Source organism: Camelus dromedarius, chromosome 2, assembly GCF_036321535.1.
Source record: "Camelus dromedarius isolate mCamDro1 chromosome 2, mCamDro1.pat, whole genome shotgun sequence".
NCBI classification, from domain to species: Eukaryota; Metazoa; Chordata; class Mammalia; order Artiodactyla; family Camelidae; genus Camelus; species Camelus dromedarius.
In genome coordinates, this window is record NC_087437.1 from 15,519,719 (window position 1) to 15,536,236 (window position 16,518).

Sequence of the window (16,518 nt, forward strand, 5' to 3'; positions counted from 1 at the left end):
AGGGAATCCTGTTACTGGATGAAACTAGTGGTCCATCTCGCCTTTCCAATGGCACCAAAGGAAGTTGTAGGGAGAACAGAGGTTAACTGTCAGATACTGTTCAATCAGTAAATTTATCCAAAGTTTGAAAAATACCATGGGGGGTCTTAGGAGTCCCAGTAACCAGTGAATGGGCTATCAACAAACCCACTATAACCACAGACTCCACACAACCCACTCAAGGCGGGGCTACGTGAGAAGTGGGCTACTTTCCCCAGGGCTGGCTTCCTCTTTCCTCGCCTTTCCATCTTGTATCTTCAACCACCTGTGTCACAGGACACATATAAGTAGTTGGGAAGTGTTAAACTCTGACAGTAAAGCAAACGCAGAGTTAAAGGCAAATGTTTAATGACTCACGTTCAAACACAAACTAGTAAATAAAGAACTTTAGGTTCAAAGGGCCAAACCCCCTGCATTTCTGAGACTCTCAATCAGATTCTCACCCTGGTGAGAATTTTCACATCCCACTTTGCTGCCACTAAGTAAGTGGATGTACATTTTTGAGTGTTGATCTACCACTAGAAGATGTGAATTAGGAGACTGAAGGAAAACATTCTGTATCTGTGTACTTAAAACCACCCGCCCAGGAACGGCGGCCAGGCGTCAGTTTCCCATGGGCGGCACGTTCTCGTGGAGGTACTGTAAAGCCAGGTCAGTCCACTTCATCTCTTGCTCTTTGACAGATTCTGTGGTGCCGCCGTTGTCCTGTTCAGGTTCCGGAAGCTCATTCTGAAAAGGTACAATGGACATTTAGAACGACAGCATACTCGGCAGTAACAAACCCCTTAAAACTCAAGAGCACTTAGAATTAAAACCTGTGAGTTCCTAGAAACAGGCAGCAAAATGAACAGAATCGTATCCTAAGGAAAGAGCCAGAATTAAAAAACGTGAGGAGCTATCCCAGGTATCGCTCAGACGTGCCCTGATCCACCTCGTCAGGAGTGATGGCGGTATGACTCTGGTGCTTGTGTAGGAGGCAGTGTGGCTAAGGACACGGGGTTCTGGAAGCCACCGGGATCCAAGCCCGTGACTCCCCATGTGCTGGGCTATGCGGGCAAGGTACTCAGACCCTCGGAGCCTTCGTTTCCTCTTGGGCAGTGGGAGGGAAAAGTGGCCATCACCTCACAGGACTGCTGTGAGGACTAAGTGAGGGGCCTGAAGTCGGGTGCTCAGCACTGTGTGGGGTTATTCAGTGCAAAGAATATTTGCTATCCTTACTGGTGGCTAGAATACTGAAAAGAGCCAGTCCCAAATCTTTTCTCGGGAAGCTGCTTTATAGAATACCACATTGGCCGGCACATTACTTAAGCACAAGAAATGTATTAAAAACCATCCTGTATCCAACCTGCCTATACTATAATGGAGGTTAAATGGGGAGCCCTGAAAATGTAACATAATAGATGAGACTTCCCCCTAGTGGTGGAGCCGGGCAACACAAAACAACACATCCTATCAGCGGTTTTCTTAAAACGGTCCGCCGCGGGCCATACCCAGTGCAGAATCTGGGCTAGTTTCCTTATACATGTATACTTCCAGCTTTATTGAGATTTAACTTACATATAACACTGTGTAGGTTTAAGGCTGTACTACACAACGATGTATAGGTATACACTGAGAAATGATCACTGAATTAAGGTTAATTAACACATCCATCCTCACATAGTTACCATTTTTTTGTATGTGTGGTGAGATCTTTCCATAGTTTCCTTACATTTTGTAAGTACTGCGCCCTAACCGATTGTGCCACTGGAGCTTCCAGCTTACTTATGTTTTAAATTTAACTTTATTATCACTGAAACTCTGCTTTGTACTAGAATTCACTGATACCAATATATTTCTTTTCAGTTATTTGGATTTACTTTTTTTTTTTTAGCGTAGCAAACTATTACCCAATATCCAGACTTAGGATTCCCCACTGGACTCCAATTTGCAGAATATGAATATAATAATTTTTTTCCTTCAAATGTATGATGTTTAATATATATGAAATTATTTACTTACACAATATGTACAAGTATACCTGAATCACATACATCTTGATCTACAAATGTAATACTCAGATTCAAACATACTTGTACAAATTTACTCGAAAGTAAGAATGCATTTGAAGAGAGTTTGGTTTCAATAATTACTTAGAGCTGACAAAGCATAAACGAGTCCTTGGTTAATCAATTATTTAATTCAGAACTTATTTAATTTTATCTGGTTCTAAAATAGAATGTCTTTCATTTGGTCACTACTGTCTCCTGCAATGAATGCCAACATATAAAATTGCATATGTGCTTAGAAAACAAAGTGTCATAAAGTATGGCAAACACAACCATCTCCTATGGTGCACTGCAAAAATGGCCACAATTCTTTGCACCTGCTCCTCTGAAAAGACAGTTCATTTCTTCACCCTTGGATTGGACTGGCCATGTGACTTGCTGTGGCTCCCAGGAAGCAGCTGCAATGCCATGGGCCAGTTCGCAGCCTAGACTCCATGAAGCCTTGCAGTTTCCTCTGATGCTGCCCTTGGAACCCTAAGATGACTATGTGAAGTCTGGGCTAATCTGCTGGATAATGAGACTATGGCCCAGTCAGTTCATCACCCCCGCTCACAGCTTGCTAACTGCCAGACATGTCAAAGTGTCCTGAATCACCCAGCCTGCTGGCTGACTGCAAAACACCAGCAAGTCCAGCAGGAATCATCCGAGCTGGTGAAGATCAGAAGACTCTCTCAATGAGCTACAAAATCATGACATAAATAGCTGTTGTTTCAAGCCACTATAATTTGGGGGTTATTTGTTAGGCAGCAGCAAAAGCTAACTGACATACACGTTGCCTTAGAATCACAAGCCCTGGGGAAAGACAGGGATTAGCAACAGGACCAGGCAACAGCCTGGAAGTCAAATGGAAATTTCCCTCTCTCAACCCCTTCCACACAGACGGTCCCCAAATCCTGCTATTCGCATGTCCAGAATTCAGCAATTCCCCTCCACTCCCTTGCCTTTGTTTAGGTCCTCCTCCCTTGTCTAGACACTGCCCTGTCACCTCCTTCTGTCCTGTCTTTCCTTGGCACATTCTGTAACAATGCTGCTAAACTGATTTTCTAATGTATTTGAGCATGGCAGATTTCGATTTTGAAGACCACTCATTAAAGGATGTCCTCAGGATAAGGGTTAAGCAGGGCATCAAATGCTCCTCTCACAATTGGGTCCAAGACCAACTTTTCTTCCTACCTTACGTAAGTACTCTCCATCCATACCGAATGCCTCACCGTCTCCCACAGCCTTTCAAAACTCTGAGCCTTTGCATGTCTATCTCCTCTGCTGGAGGGCCCTTACCTACGCCCACTAAACCTCTGGTCCTCCCTTATGAGCAGATTAAACATTATTTTCTTCCTGAAACGCTTCCTGATGCCCACCAGGCAGCCACTTCTTATACTATGTAGCTGCTCACGACCTGACTTAGACTACTTACTACTACAAATATTTATTGATATATGCTGCCTCTCTAGACCTCGAGGGGCAGAAACTGTATCTTGTGTTTATCCAGTCTTACTGGACAAAGTAGGCTTCAAAGAACTGCTCGTGGAATGAAAGAACCAACAGAATTCCACAGAACAGGAACTGGAGCCTTACAGAGCTAGATGTGAGGTCCAGCTTATCAGCTACCAGCCTTTGGGCAAGTTCTCCTCTTTGATTCTAGTTCCTTCCTATCCAAGGGGGATAACATCACCCCCCTCCCTTGGAGGTTGTTTTAAGGATTAGAGATACTGTATGTCAGATTTCAACCTTGATCCATTGCACGAGACAGATATTCAATAAGTGGAGCTATAATTATTATGCTCTCTCTTTTGACTATTTTTCTAAGAATAAGCTGTGACTTATTCTTTGATATGCATATTAGTCATTGAATATACTATCTCTTATTCTTAACTGAAAGTGGAAGTGAGCTGAATGTCATTTCTCTGTAAGTAAATGTAGCAGCAGTCTGCCTGCAAGCTCTGTTTTATTGACAGCTCTTTTCATGGCAGTTGGCATGCTCTCAAGAAAAATTGTCCCTGTTCTTGCTAGGCCTGCATGACATAAATACGATTTTCAATAAGCATTTATTCAAGCAAAATATTTAGACCACTTATTACAAGAGGGTTAACAGACCAGTAACAGGAGAATTTTCCAGATCAGGAAAGAAAAGAGCCTGTTGGTCTCAGTACAAATGAAGAAAAGTTGGTTGTCTTCCGAATTATTTTCCAGGGAACCTAGGATAGTTGTGTGTTCCAAAACGTGAGTTTCTAAAAATATCAACTGACAAACGACAGGCAGAGGAGAAATGAAGTTTATAGGCCACTGCTTCTTGTTCCTCCTCACCATATGCATTAAACTCTCACTATGTGGCTTACTAGCTTTGGTGTGATGGACAGAACATGGCTCGGAAGCTCTGGGGTTCAGTTCTGGCAGGATCCCTAACTGAGCTGGTCCACCAGCTCTCTGAACCACATTTCTCCTCAAATAAAAAGTTGAACTAAATGCTCTCCAGAGGCTTCTAGAATTAGAAGACTCCCCAGTTTTGATTTCTTTGCCTTACTAGTTTATTTGTCCATTGTCTTACCTCTACTAGGGTCTTTCAGATCATACCTTTAACCCACCACCCTAGCACAAATCATAGCCTACCAGTGGTATTGCAACATCCTCATAAGGCAGCTTGTCTTCTCGCCAAGCATCGTCAATCAAATCCAAGATCCTTCCATCTCTCTGTACCTCACTGTCCATGCTCCTGCAGCAGCTCTGATCTTGCCAGATCTGTAAGCCAAAGAGATTACTTCTTAAACATTAAGATGAATGAGGAGATGATGCAATCAAGCACTTGGCTTCTCCAGGCTTTTTTAGCCTGGATGTGTCTTTTGGCGTAATATCACTCTGCAGAAGACTCATCTCATCTGTCAGCTTACTGTTTATTTGTAAGATCACAGTCCCTCCCAGCTGACTTTCCCAGTCACACACAGATTCCAGCTTTTTGTAAAGTTTTCTCAGATCACTCCAGCTTCAGCACACATTCTGCCCTTGAACCGTTCCTTCTTATCCTTACCTCCACTCAACAAGCTGGCTTTGTAAATGATTGCTCAGGTATTATTGTTTCCAACTGCCAGGTGTAAATTTTGTATCAATGACTCTGCACATCTTTCCCCAATTTGCCCTCAATCTTTTTTCACCTGTTTCTCTTCTAAACACCTCTAACCCTGTTATACTTTCCAGCCTTGGCAGTTAAGGGTCTCCTTGCCCCTTCACTAACACCTACTTTTCCTTCCAAACTCAAAGTTGGGCGTCAGCTCATAGGCTCAACAACCCATTTCCAGAGTTAGGCGCTAAAGTGCCTTCACTCTTAAAAGGCTTTAAAAGCGGAAAGCATCGAGACAATCCAGGACACGGCCGCTGTTCCAAGCACTTGCCACACTCGCCAGAATGAACCATTAACCACTTTCCTGAACAAAACTTTTCTTACACATGTGACTGTCCCAATGCCTGGAATGCTCTGTCTTCCTCCTTTTCCCCCAGCTAACCAGTCTAAGTAACTGCGCTCCCACGTCGCTTCCTGCAAGAGGCCTTCTCTAAGCGCCAGGGAGAGTGCGGTCCCCTCCTCTAAGCGGGTGCCACTGTTCCCCCGGCGCAGTGAACGCTCCCAATCGGGAGCTTCTTACACTGCCCGTCACGTGGTCTTCCCACACACGCGGTGAGTATGTTCCCCGGGGCGGGGGCAGTTTTATTCACCTCAGCTTTTGAGTTCCGTTAACTAATGCAGTTACTTGAACAAAGCTGGAACGCCTTTTCCCTCTCTAGAAATGACCCTCGCAGGCCACCACCATCCGTACAGACGTAGGAGGCCGCCCCACGGCTGCTGCTTCCGCCCAGAGGCGGGATATACCAAATGCGGAAGCGGGGGATGCGCAGGACCGCCGAGCAAGTCCCTCTCCATTCCGCCCGACGTGCGATAAGAGAAGTGGTTACGAGGATGAGGTGAAAACGACGGCCTCGGCAAAGAGGAGCGGCAGAAGCCCGAACGCGCGCCCCTCCAAGACTTAGCCTAGAGGTGCGGGAAAACCTTACCAGCACCCGGCCCAGCACGGCTCCCGCGTTCTCCGGGCCACACCCTCAGCGTCACGTGACCCGCACGCCTTCTCCCCGATCCCCGGATGTGGGTGAGCCCATTTGCGGGCGCGGAGGGGGGAGTCAGGGAGGACGCTTCAATTAAAAGTGAAGGGGCAGGGGTGGAACGAACGTGCCAACGACGGAGGCGGAACGTCAGGTTGGCGGTGACGCGCGTGCGCGCCCCCGGCCGGAGGTAACGGCGGGAAGCCGCTGGGGCGCGCTCGCGGCAGCCCCGTAACCGCATGTGCGAACGTCGGACGGGCGAGGGGCGGCCGTGTCCCGGCCCGGAGGCAGTCCTGGCTGTGTTGGGGCCACGGGCCGAGCAGCCATATGGCCCGGGGCGGGCTTCCTCTGCCGCCCGCTGGCCTCCAGGCCCGCCCCCGCCGCCTCGGCTCCGCCCCGGCGCCCCGCCCCTCGGCCTTGCCGCGGATGTCCTGCGGACCCGCGCAGCCCGATCTGACTTCCCTCGGCGCGCCGTCCGGGCCAGCCAGGTGGTCAGCCCTTCCCTGGAGGCCGGGCCGGCGGGAGGGCGGCGGGGTGGGCGAGCTGCTCATCTTCCCCGAGCGGAGTCAGCCGCGGGCCAGTCTTCCACTTCAGGGGAGGGACCCCCGGCACAGCCCTCCCGCCTGGGCTGCCTTATCTGGTTAGCTTCCTAGCATTGTTGCGACTTAGGTCATTGACGGCAGGTGGTAGCGGTTCGTTTATGGGTGGGAAGTTTAGCGAGTTTTAAAACACGAGTTGGTTAAAAACGTTAACGTTAGTACAGGAGGCACGGAAGTAGGGCAGAAATCATGAAGGACTGAAGTTGGGGAACCCAGAACTCACGAATTGCTCCATACAGATCAGGGATGGGAAATAAATGATAAGAGTGATGGTTTAAAGGGGACGGCTTTAGAACACTTTAATCTGGAAGATATTTGAAGGCAGTAAATCTAGGCTTATAATGTTTTTCTTATGTCCCTTACAACATCCAAGAGTAAGGATGAGCCTGCTGTTAGTGACTAGTCTTCATTTATAGTTATAGTAGACTTATTTGCACAAAGTATTTTCCGTGAGCCTTGCAGAAGATTCCTTAAGCCAGTCTTGGAAAAAAATTTTTTTTTCTTTCTTCAATAAAGCAGTATTGTAGCGTTAGTGCCCTGTGGTTATACAGTCCCCGCATGTTTGCATTTGATTTTATTTTCTATACGTGAAGAGGAAATCACCGTAAGAATCATTAAGTTGAGATACCTTCAAATATTTAGATTATACTGATCATAGCTGTAGCTTAATGATATAGTAAAGTGTATGTATTTTCTTATTTGGAATGTAGTATTGTATTTAGGTTGATTTTTATCTCGAGCATCTTGCCATTTGACTGTATCATTATCAGTCATCAGATATAGTAAGAAATAGTGAAGTTAAAAGTGGGTTAAATATTTATAAACATTCAGTCACACTGAATGTTTTAAAACTTCAGGTTTTAAAAGTTATTTGTAGTGATTGTCTATGCTAATTGTACTGATGCCACTTGTGTCGCATTAAAAGATAGAATACCTTTGCTTTGTCCTTCCTGTCCTCACTTATGTACTAGTGGTGGCAGATGATGACAGCATGAGTAGTCCACTTTATCAGAGCTTCTTGCTTATAAATGTATGCCAACGTGATCTGAAATTCAATTAAAGCCAACACTGACATAGTTTCAGAAATTGAATTTTTGGTTTTTATGTTACCTTAATTTTTTTCTTCAAGAACTGTTTGTGTTTTGAGTTTTACAAAACCACAGTACTATCATCACACCTATGAAAATTAATAAAAATCCCATAATGTCAATATTCAGTCTGAGTTCAGATTTTCCCAGCTATCCCATAGAATTAGCTTGTTTGCGTCAAAATGCCGTAGAGATCAATGTGTTGCATTGGGTTGATACGCCTTCTCAGTCTTTTTTGATATAGCAGTTTCATAGCCTCCCTTTTTCTCTTAACATTCTAGATTTATCTTTAATGTGTGCATGTATTCCCTTTATTTCCTTTAAACCAGTAGTAAGATCTAGAATTTTACTCTCCAAAATAGTAGGCATTAGCCAGCTGTGGCTATTTAAATGAATTAAAATGAAACTAAAATTTTCAGTTCCTTCATCGAATTGGCCACATTTCAAGTGTCCAGTGGTCACAGGTGCCTGCCTAATGACGATTCTTTGAATGGTGTATGTATAAATATTTCCATAACTGCAGAAAGTTCTGTTGATCTCTGATCTAGAAGCTTGATCAGATTCAGCCTTGACTCTTTGCAGGGTGAGGGTGGGGTGAGATTTCATAGGTGGTGGAAAAGACTTCAGAGAGGCACGTAGTGTCTGACTTTCCTCTTTTTCTGTGATGTTAAGATTGAGCAGCATAGTGGGTTCAGGTGTTGTCAGCCAATCCATCTATCATGAAATTCCCCATGAGTCTCTCAATGGTGAGATACTTCCATGGATTTAGATTGCTTATAACCATTATTGCATTAGGGGTTGCAATATGGTGATTTTCTATCATTCTTCTGTATTTATTAGCTGGAAATTGTTTATGAAGAACTTTTTACCTCAGTTTTAATACAGTTTGTAGAGGGTTTTGCCTTTTTTTTTAATCATCATGAATGTATAGACTTGAATATATTTAACCTATTTCAACCTAGTGCAGGGTTTTTGGGTTTTTTTGGGGTGGGGGATACTCACATTGTCCCGCTGTTGGCCAGTAGGTTAAGGTACATTTAGACAAGTTTAGCTTTCATTCCTGGTTTCTCTACTCTATTTCCCTTCCTTAAAGGATCATATTTACCAGTTTTGAGTTTATACTTCCATAAAAACAAATGCAGTATATATATGCATTATATATTATATATGTGTGTATAGTTATATATATTTAATATATTTTAATATTTCTATTATACATGGAATGTAATTGATATTTATATGGTATATCTATAGTTTTCTCCTTTTTTAGGTAAAAGGTATTATTTGCATGTACTGTTTCATATCTTACTTTTTTCATCTAGTATTACATACTCTGTAGATCCCATCATAGAAGTATGTAGAAATTGTTTCCCCTTTTCACAGTGTCATAGTATTATTCCATTGGTGGATGAATATTCAGCTAGTCCCCTGTTGATGGGCAATTGTGTTGCTTCCTGCTATTGCAAATAGCCCTGCAGTGTACATCTTTCTGCATGTATGATTTTGTATTCTTGCCAACATATGTTTGGGATAGAGTCCTAGAAGTGGCATCATTGGATCACAGGGTAAATGCATATGTATTAGTAGCTAACTATGGCAAAAATTTCTGCTGTAGTTGTACCATTTTGCATTCCCGCCTACAAAGTATGTGAATGCCTGTTTCCCCGTAGCCTTGTCAGCAGAGGGTATTGTCAGACTTTTAAATTTTCGTTAACCAGATATAGAAGAAAGGGTAACTCAGTGTACTTAAAATTTGTATTTCTCTTATTGTGAGCAAGGCTGAGCATCTTTTCATATGTTTAAGGTCATCTGCATTTCTTTTTCTCTGAACTCTTTGTTCATATATCTTCTGCTCATTTTTTTTATAGATTTCTTTTTTTTCCCCTCAATTTTTAGAAGCTCTTTATATATCTGGATAATTAAGCTCTCATGACAAAACGTCCAGATAATGTTGTCATTTATCTTTCAACTTTGTTTACAGCATTCTTCCCATGTAAAAGTGTATTTTTATCTACTCAGGTTTCTCAGTCTTCTCCCTTATTCTTTCTGGATTTTAAGTCATAGTTTGGACAGTGTTTTAAAATTTCATTTTTATTTTGGAAAATTTCTTTGATATTTTATCTGATAGGTTCCTACTTAAACTTAAGGGAAAAACTCCTGGGCAGTGGTAAGTGACATTGATTATTTATTGGAGCAGCCACAGTTTAGTCACAGTATATCTGACACAGCCATAGATTTCTGTAATCACTGTAATATCATGACAGGTAGGGGACAGAGCATAGTTATCCTCCAATTTCAATTCCAATATGTTAATGAATTTCAAAGATTTGCCCATTATCTGATACCCTCTTTGGAGTCTCTTCTCTAAGGTTTAAAGTATGTTTTCCCTGCTTCCCAGACTTGGTGAAAAAGCCTTTATTTCCTTTAACCATCCCATTCCACATTTCACTGATTTAAAACAGGCTTCATTCCAAAGGAGAGTTATAATTAATAACTTCTGTTTATTGATGTCTTGGTCTGACTGCAGAAATGACTAAGATTGTCCTGTACCAGTCATAGGGCTACACAGTTTCCACTTAACTACATTAACATTTATGTTAGTGGCAAAGAGTAGCAGATTATCAAACAGTAATTACTTAAATTTGTACTTAATATTATGGACAGAGAATAAACTTTACATAATAATCGCATGCCATAGCCAAAAAAGAATGCAAAGTGACACAGTGAATGGAGCTGAATGAGGGTCAGGTTGGTTAGGAAAAGAGTCAGAGATATAGCAGGAGATACGCAGATGAGAGAAGTCCACAGAAGATCGGAGTCCTTGCTGTTTACCTGAGGGATGAGAACTGATGCTTTGTCAGCTGCTCAAGCAGGTGGTGAAAGTATTGTTAAAAAAAATTAATCGTAAAAATATTTTATATTAGTAAGATTATTTTCCACAGAGAATGTTAATATATTAACATCCCCCTCCCCCGGCCTGGATCCCTACTTTTTTTTAAAGAACAGATGTCCTTGTCTTAGTCTCAGACCATGATTTTGATTTCTGAAATGGCAGTTTTCCCCCATGTGGACCGTTTTCACTACTGTGCTGCTTCCATCTAGTGGCCGTCTGGTGGTGATGCCATCCTTCAGTTTATATTTTTTCCTGTGTCCAGACTTCAATTTGGTTTGGTTTTGTTTATGCTAAGAAGGCATTATTAAACCAAAAGAAGCTATGCTGATGTATTTTAAGATCTGGAATACTGTAAAATATGTAAAGATTGCACATTGGCTGGAACTTGGTCACACTGCCTAGGTTTGAATCCTAGGACTATAGTGGTTATTTAACCTTCCGAGTCTCAGTTTCCTCAGAGTAGCATTACCTATCTTTTATGAATGTTATGAAGATTGAATTAGACAGTATAAACAAGACAGAACAGTTGAGCATTCAGTGACTGTTAACTTCTATTCTAAATATTGCTAATCACTAAACAGTGTCATCCAGAAAATATACTAATGTATTGTATGTTACTAAATCTGTATTACTAATATATATTACTAAATGTATTATTTGAGAATGACATGACCTAAAGAAGTATAATTTTAGTAATGGTAGTTGTGAATAACTGGTAGCACTGTCCTTAGGAATAGCACTTTCCTACATGTTTAATAAATACCCTTGTAGGGTTTTCAGGGGTGTGATACAGTAGACGTGTAATTGGCTGTTAGAATCCCAATAAAAAGCTGGAAGAAACCTTGGAGATGATACAGGTCATGCCCCTCACTTTATAGAGGTAAAAACTAAAGCCCAAGAATACACAGCTAGGTAGTTGCAGAGCATGACTCTATCCTGGGTCCCCACCTACATGGTGCTGTGGGAACTGTGTACTGCTGCTCAGTTCCCTAGAGTGGATCAAAACACAGAATCTGTGCTGGGCTGTAATTGACCGTATCATCCTTTGAAAGAAAGTGGAGTAGAACCTGAAAAGCTTTTTCTTTAGGTTTTCGTTTTATCTAATGTTGGTGTAATATGAAGAATAAATCAACTGGAAAAAAATTTCCTCTGCCATATTTGTGCGTGAATACTTAATACTCCTGTTAGTAACTTTAGAAATAGATGCAAATAATATGCTGTGATTGTATTTCCCAGTCTTTTTGTTCTCCTGTGTCTCCAGGACACCCTATGTATGCCTCTGTCACTACATTTATCACACTAGGGGAACATTTTGGTTAATTTTTTCTTTCCCATACTGGGCTGTTAATTCCTTGAAAGGGGCTGTTTCATCTGTATATATCTAGTGGTTAGTACGACACTGAATTCTTTGTTGTATGGAGGAGTCCTCGTCTCAGAGCAGTATAATTTGAACACAAGGCATTAGGACAAAGGGGTGGAACCTGCACCCAGTCTTTGGGAATTATCTAAAGACTAATTCACGGTTGAGCTTATGAAGGTTTAAGGAAAAAAGCAGTTTCTCAGGAGTGAAAAGTAGTCTGATGTTGATGAAATTTGAAGATTTGTGGTAAGAGGTGAGAAACCTATAGCAGGTACTACTCATTGGCACTTCCGAATTTAAGGGTGGTCCTTCCTCTCTCCTTCTCACCTTCCGTTCTTTGTGGTGTGTCTCTCCCTTTCTATGAGAATCTGTTCCATCTCCCGTCCCCTCTTTCTATGCTAGACTCCTCTCTCTGGTTCTCCAGTTTGCGTAGTTGGGGAGGTAGAAAGGGAGGGGAATTGAGGTAAGTTCAGCCAAAAGCCTCCAGCTCAGACCAGGTAGAAATGCTGCACTAAGCTCTGGAGCTGCGGGAATGAACAAAACTGGTTTTCTGACCTAGAGGGTTGAATAGTAAGGGAAAAGGATGTGCAGAAAACATTTGCAGTGTGGTGTAACTCCTCTGCAAGAACTTGTTAAGGACCGGGAGCAATGACGTGCAGAGGGAGGGCCCACACAGCTGCCTCTCAGGGGAGGGAGGGTGTTCTAGGAGCTTCATGGGCCTGTCATCCAGAGGGTGAATAGGCTCTCCCGTGATGGACCAAAGAGCTCAAGCTCAGGGCATTTAATTGTTTTACAATAACTATTTCAAAAAAAAAACTACACTTTTACTCTGACCGGTGTGACCCCCTAATTTCTTCCTCTCATTTTGTAAGTGTCGGTGTCCCTCTGCTTCTAGCACCCCATCCCGCCCCGGGCCCACCCTTACATGAGGACGTAGGGATGCCACAGTGTGGCATTTGATTTCAGTTGTGCGGGGGGAGTGTCGACAGCAATTCAGATCATATTAAGTTATCTTCTTTTAGTCTGAAATGTGTTTGGTTCTAGTATTTCTTGAAGAGATGCTCCTTGACTGTTTCTACAGTCATCCTAAGAAGTGCTGCGTTTTCTCATTATTTTTTGTATGCATTCATTCACATTCTTAAGTTTGTAAGTTGAAAAGTTAGAACATAAAAAAATGAATTTTCTCCTGACTGACTGTTTTGCTTTCCCAGTTGCCAAAACAAAGGGGATTTGGCGATGGAGGCTTTGTTGGAAGGAATACAAAATCGGGGACGTGATGGGTAAGTTGGCTTTTGACCCTAAGCTTCTCACTGAGTTTAAAAAGCATATCTGAGTTATGCCTCTGACCTTGTTGTGCTTTGGGTGTAGAAGCAGAAGTGGGAGCAAAAGCTCGGCTGATCCGTGTCATGTTGTGTACAGCATCTCTCTGGGGTGTTTGCCTCGTTTCAGCAGTGCGAAGCTGAACGCTTGCCTTCATCCCACTTTAAATTTTCTACTCTTAAAAAGCAAAGCCTGTGCAGATTTTGTGACTCTAAGAACACATGCTTTTTAAAAAAAGTACTTAAGCCTTAGTAGTTCTCTCTCTGTGGTCATTCCTGGAAACCTCTTTGAGTGCAGCACATCTGTGTCCACTTCTGTTTTTACCTTTGCAATGTCAGGCATCTCCTGAAACATTGAAGGATATCAGTAAGTTACAGTAATAAGGTAGGTTGCACTAAGTTTCTAATAATAAGGTGGAAAGAAATAGTTGAAATACACTTGGCTCAAGGATGAATTTCTTGAAACAGCTCTTAAAATTGTATAGTCATTCTCCTGATAGCCAGCTTGTTTCCAAAGATAAAAATTTGGCTAGCTGTGAGAGTGACATAGGCTTGCCTGGATTCTTGCTGAAAGCTTACCTAAAATGATACAGAAGGGCTGTTGTTGGTTGTGGAAGTCTCACTCACAAGCCAGACTTCAAACGTCAACCTTGTGTTTGACCAAATAACTTATGCTTTAGGTTGGCTATTAGAGGAAGACAGACTGTCCTGTGGAATAAATAATCACCGTTTATGCGCATTAAAAGGACAAGCTCAGAGACTCTGTTCTTTGCTTCTGATAATTTATTTGTTGTCATTGTTCCACCTCGGGTAGGTCTGCATCTGCATTTTTACATGTGAAGGATGAAAAGCCACTTGGACATACGTTCTTAAGGGTTTGTTCTTATTTATAGGGGATTTTTGACATCCTGTGAAGCAGAACTACAGGAGCTCATGAAACAGATTGACATAATGGTAGCTCATAAAAAATCTGAGTGGGAAGGACAGACACATGCTCTTGAAACTTGCTTGGACATCCGTGAACAGGAACTTAAGGCTCTCAGGAGCCAATTGGATATGAAACACAAAGAGGTAAAGCAGATGATTCACTGCTCTTTTTGATATTTTCACTTTGCCTTTTATAATAAATATGTTTCTTAAATATTTGTTGAGGGAAACATTAAAAAAATTTTTAAATCAATTTATTTAAACAAAACACCATTCACCCATTTCTCCCACCCCTTACCTAAGCCTTGCCTCTTGCAACCACCAATCTGTTCTCTGTATCTGTGAGTTTGTTGTTTTTTAGATTCCACGTGTAAGAGGGATCATACGGTATTTGTTTTTCTCTGTCTGAAATATTTCACTTAGTGTGATGCCCTCAAGGTCCATCCATGCTGCAGCAAATGGCAACATTTTTTATTTATGGCTGAATAATATTCTCTATGTACCACAGTTTCTTTATCCATTCGTCCATCAATAGATGGGTTATTTCCACATCTTGGTCATTATAAGTAATGCTGCAGTGAACATGGGGGTGTATGTATCTTTTTGAATTAGAATTTTTTGTTTTCTTCAGAAAAATACACAGAAGTAGAATTGCTGAATTGTATGGTAGTCCTGTTTTTAATTTTTTGCAGAATCTCTGTACTATTTTCCGTAATGGTTGCACCAATTCACATTCTTACCAACAGTGCACAAGGGCTCCTTTTGGCCACATCCTTGCCAATACTTGTTATTTGTTACCTTTTTGATAATAGCCATCGTGCAGGGTGTGATTTGCTATCTCATTGTGGTTCTGATGTGCATTTCCATGATGATTAGTGATGTTGACCATCTTTTCATGTTCCTGTTGGCCATCTGTGTGTCATCTTTGGAAAAATATCTGTTTGTATCTTCTTCCCATTTTTTAATTGGATAGTTTGCTTTTTTGCTATTAAATTGTATGAGTTCTTTGTATATTTTGGATCTCAGTCGCTGGTCAGATACATGATTTTCAATTATTTTCTCCCATTCAGTAGGTTGCCTTTTTGCTGTGCAGAAGCTTTTTACTTTGACGTGGTGCCACTTGTGTAGTTTTGCTTTTACTGATTCTGGTTTTTGGTGTCAGATTCAAAAAACCAGCACGAAGACCTATGTCAAGGAGCTTACTGCTTATGTTTTCTTCTAGAGTTTTATGGTTTCAGGTCTTATGTTCAAGTCTTTAAACCATTTTGAGTTATTTTTTGTGTATGGTGTAAGATAGTGGTCCAGCTTTATTCTCTTGCATGTGGCTGTCCAGTTTTCCCAATATTTGTTGAGAATTTTTGCATCTGTGTTCATCAGGGTTATTAGTCTGTAACTCTTTCTTTCTTTCTTTCTTTCTTTCTTTCTTTCTTTCTTTCTTTCTTTCTCTCTCTCTCTCTCTCTTTCTTTCTTTCTTTCTTTCTTTCTTTCTTTCTTTCTTTCTCTCTCTCTCTCTCTCTCTCTTTCTCTTTCTTTCTATGGCTCTCGTATGGTTTTGGTATAGGGTAGTACTGGCCTCATAAAATGTGTTTGGATAAGTTCCCCCCTCTTCTAGTTTTTGGAAGAATTTGAGAGGGATTAATATTAATTCTTCTTTGAATGCTTAGTAAGGTTCATCAGTGAAGCCATTTGGTCCTGGACTTTTGTTTATTGAGAGGTTTTTGATTACTGATTCAATCTACTTGTTAGTAATTGGTCCATTCAGATTTTCTGTTTCATCATTATTCAGTCTTAGTAGCTTGTATGTTGATAGGAGTTTATCTATTTCTTCTAGGTTGTCCAATTTGTTGTCATGTAATTGTTCATAGTAGTCTCTCTAATCTGTATTTCTGTGGTGTTAGTTGTAACGTCTCCTCTTTCATTTCTGATTTGGGTTTTTTCTCTTTTTTTCTTGGTGAGTCTAAGCTAAAGTTTTGTCAGTTTGACTTATCATTAGCTCTTAGTTTCATTGATCTTTTCTGTTGTCATTTTAGGCTTTATTTATTTCTGCTCTAGTTTTTATTTCCTTTCTCGTACAAGCTTTGGGCTTTGTTTCTTCTTTTTCTATTTCCTTGCTGTATAAAGTTAGATTGTTTGAGGATTTTCTTGTTTCTTGAGGTAGGTAT

At 41.5% G+C, this 16,518-nt stretch overlaps 2 protein-coding genes across 12 annotated transcripts in view; one reads left to right on the forward strand and one right to left on the reverse strand.

Moving 5' to 3' along the window:
* Positions 1-370: 370 nt before the first annotated feature.
* On the reverse strand, positions 371-6,251 carry ANAPC13 (anaphase promoting complex subunit 13). Of its 4 annotated transcripts, none has more exons than XM_031439164.2 (3): positions 6,126-6,251; positions 4,695-4,823; positions 371-768 (listed from the first exon to the last, which is right to left on the reverse strand). In XM_031439164.2, the coding sequence occupies exons 2-3, from the start codon at positions 4,791-4,793 to the stop codon at positions 643-645; spliced, it is 225 nt and encodes a 74-aa protein (XP_031295024.1). In that variant the 5' UTR covers positions 4,794-4,823; positions 6,126-6,251; the 3' UTR covers positions 371-642. The 4 variants fall into 4 exon arrangements, with proteins under 4 accessions (XP_031295024.1, XP_010973826.1, XP_031295098.1 ...); XM_010975524.3 differs by lacking the exon at positions 6,126-6,251 and adding an exon at positions 5,790-5,930; XM_031439238.2 differs by lacking the exon at positions 6,126-6,251 and adding an exon at positions 5,524-5,680.
* The window catches only part of CEP63 (centrosomal protein 63), a 64,903-nt gene continuing 54,462 nt past the window's right edge, over positions 6,078-16,518 (forward strand). The window contains exons 1-3 of one of the 8 annotated variants that reach the window (XM_031438682.2): positions 6,078-6,217; positions 13,322-13,390; positions 14,323-14,500. In XM_031438682.2, the coding sequence (XP_031294542.1) occupies positions 13,347-13,390; positions 14,323-14,500 (222 nt within the window). In that variant the 5' untranslated portion in view covers positions 6,078-6,217; positions 13,322-13,346. Of the gene's footprint in view, positions 6,218-6,285; positions 6,361-6,564; positions 6,659-6,747; positions 6,811-13,321; positions 13,391-14,322; positions 14,501-16,518 lie in introns of those variants that run through there. The other 7 variants (XM_031438740.2, XM_031438903.2, XM_031438576.2 and 4 more) reach the window with 7 other exon arrangements.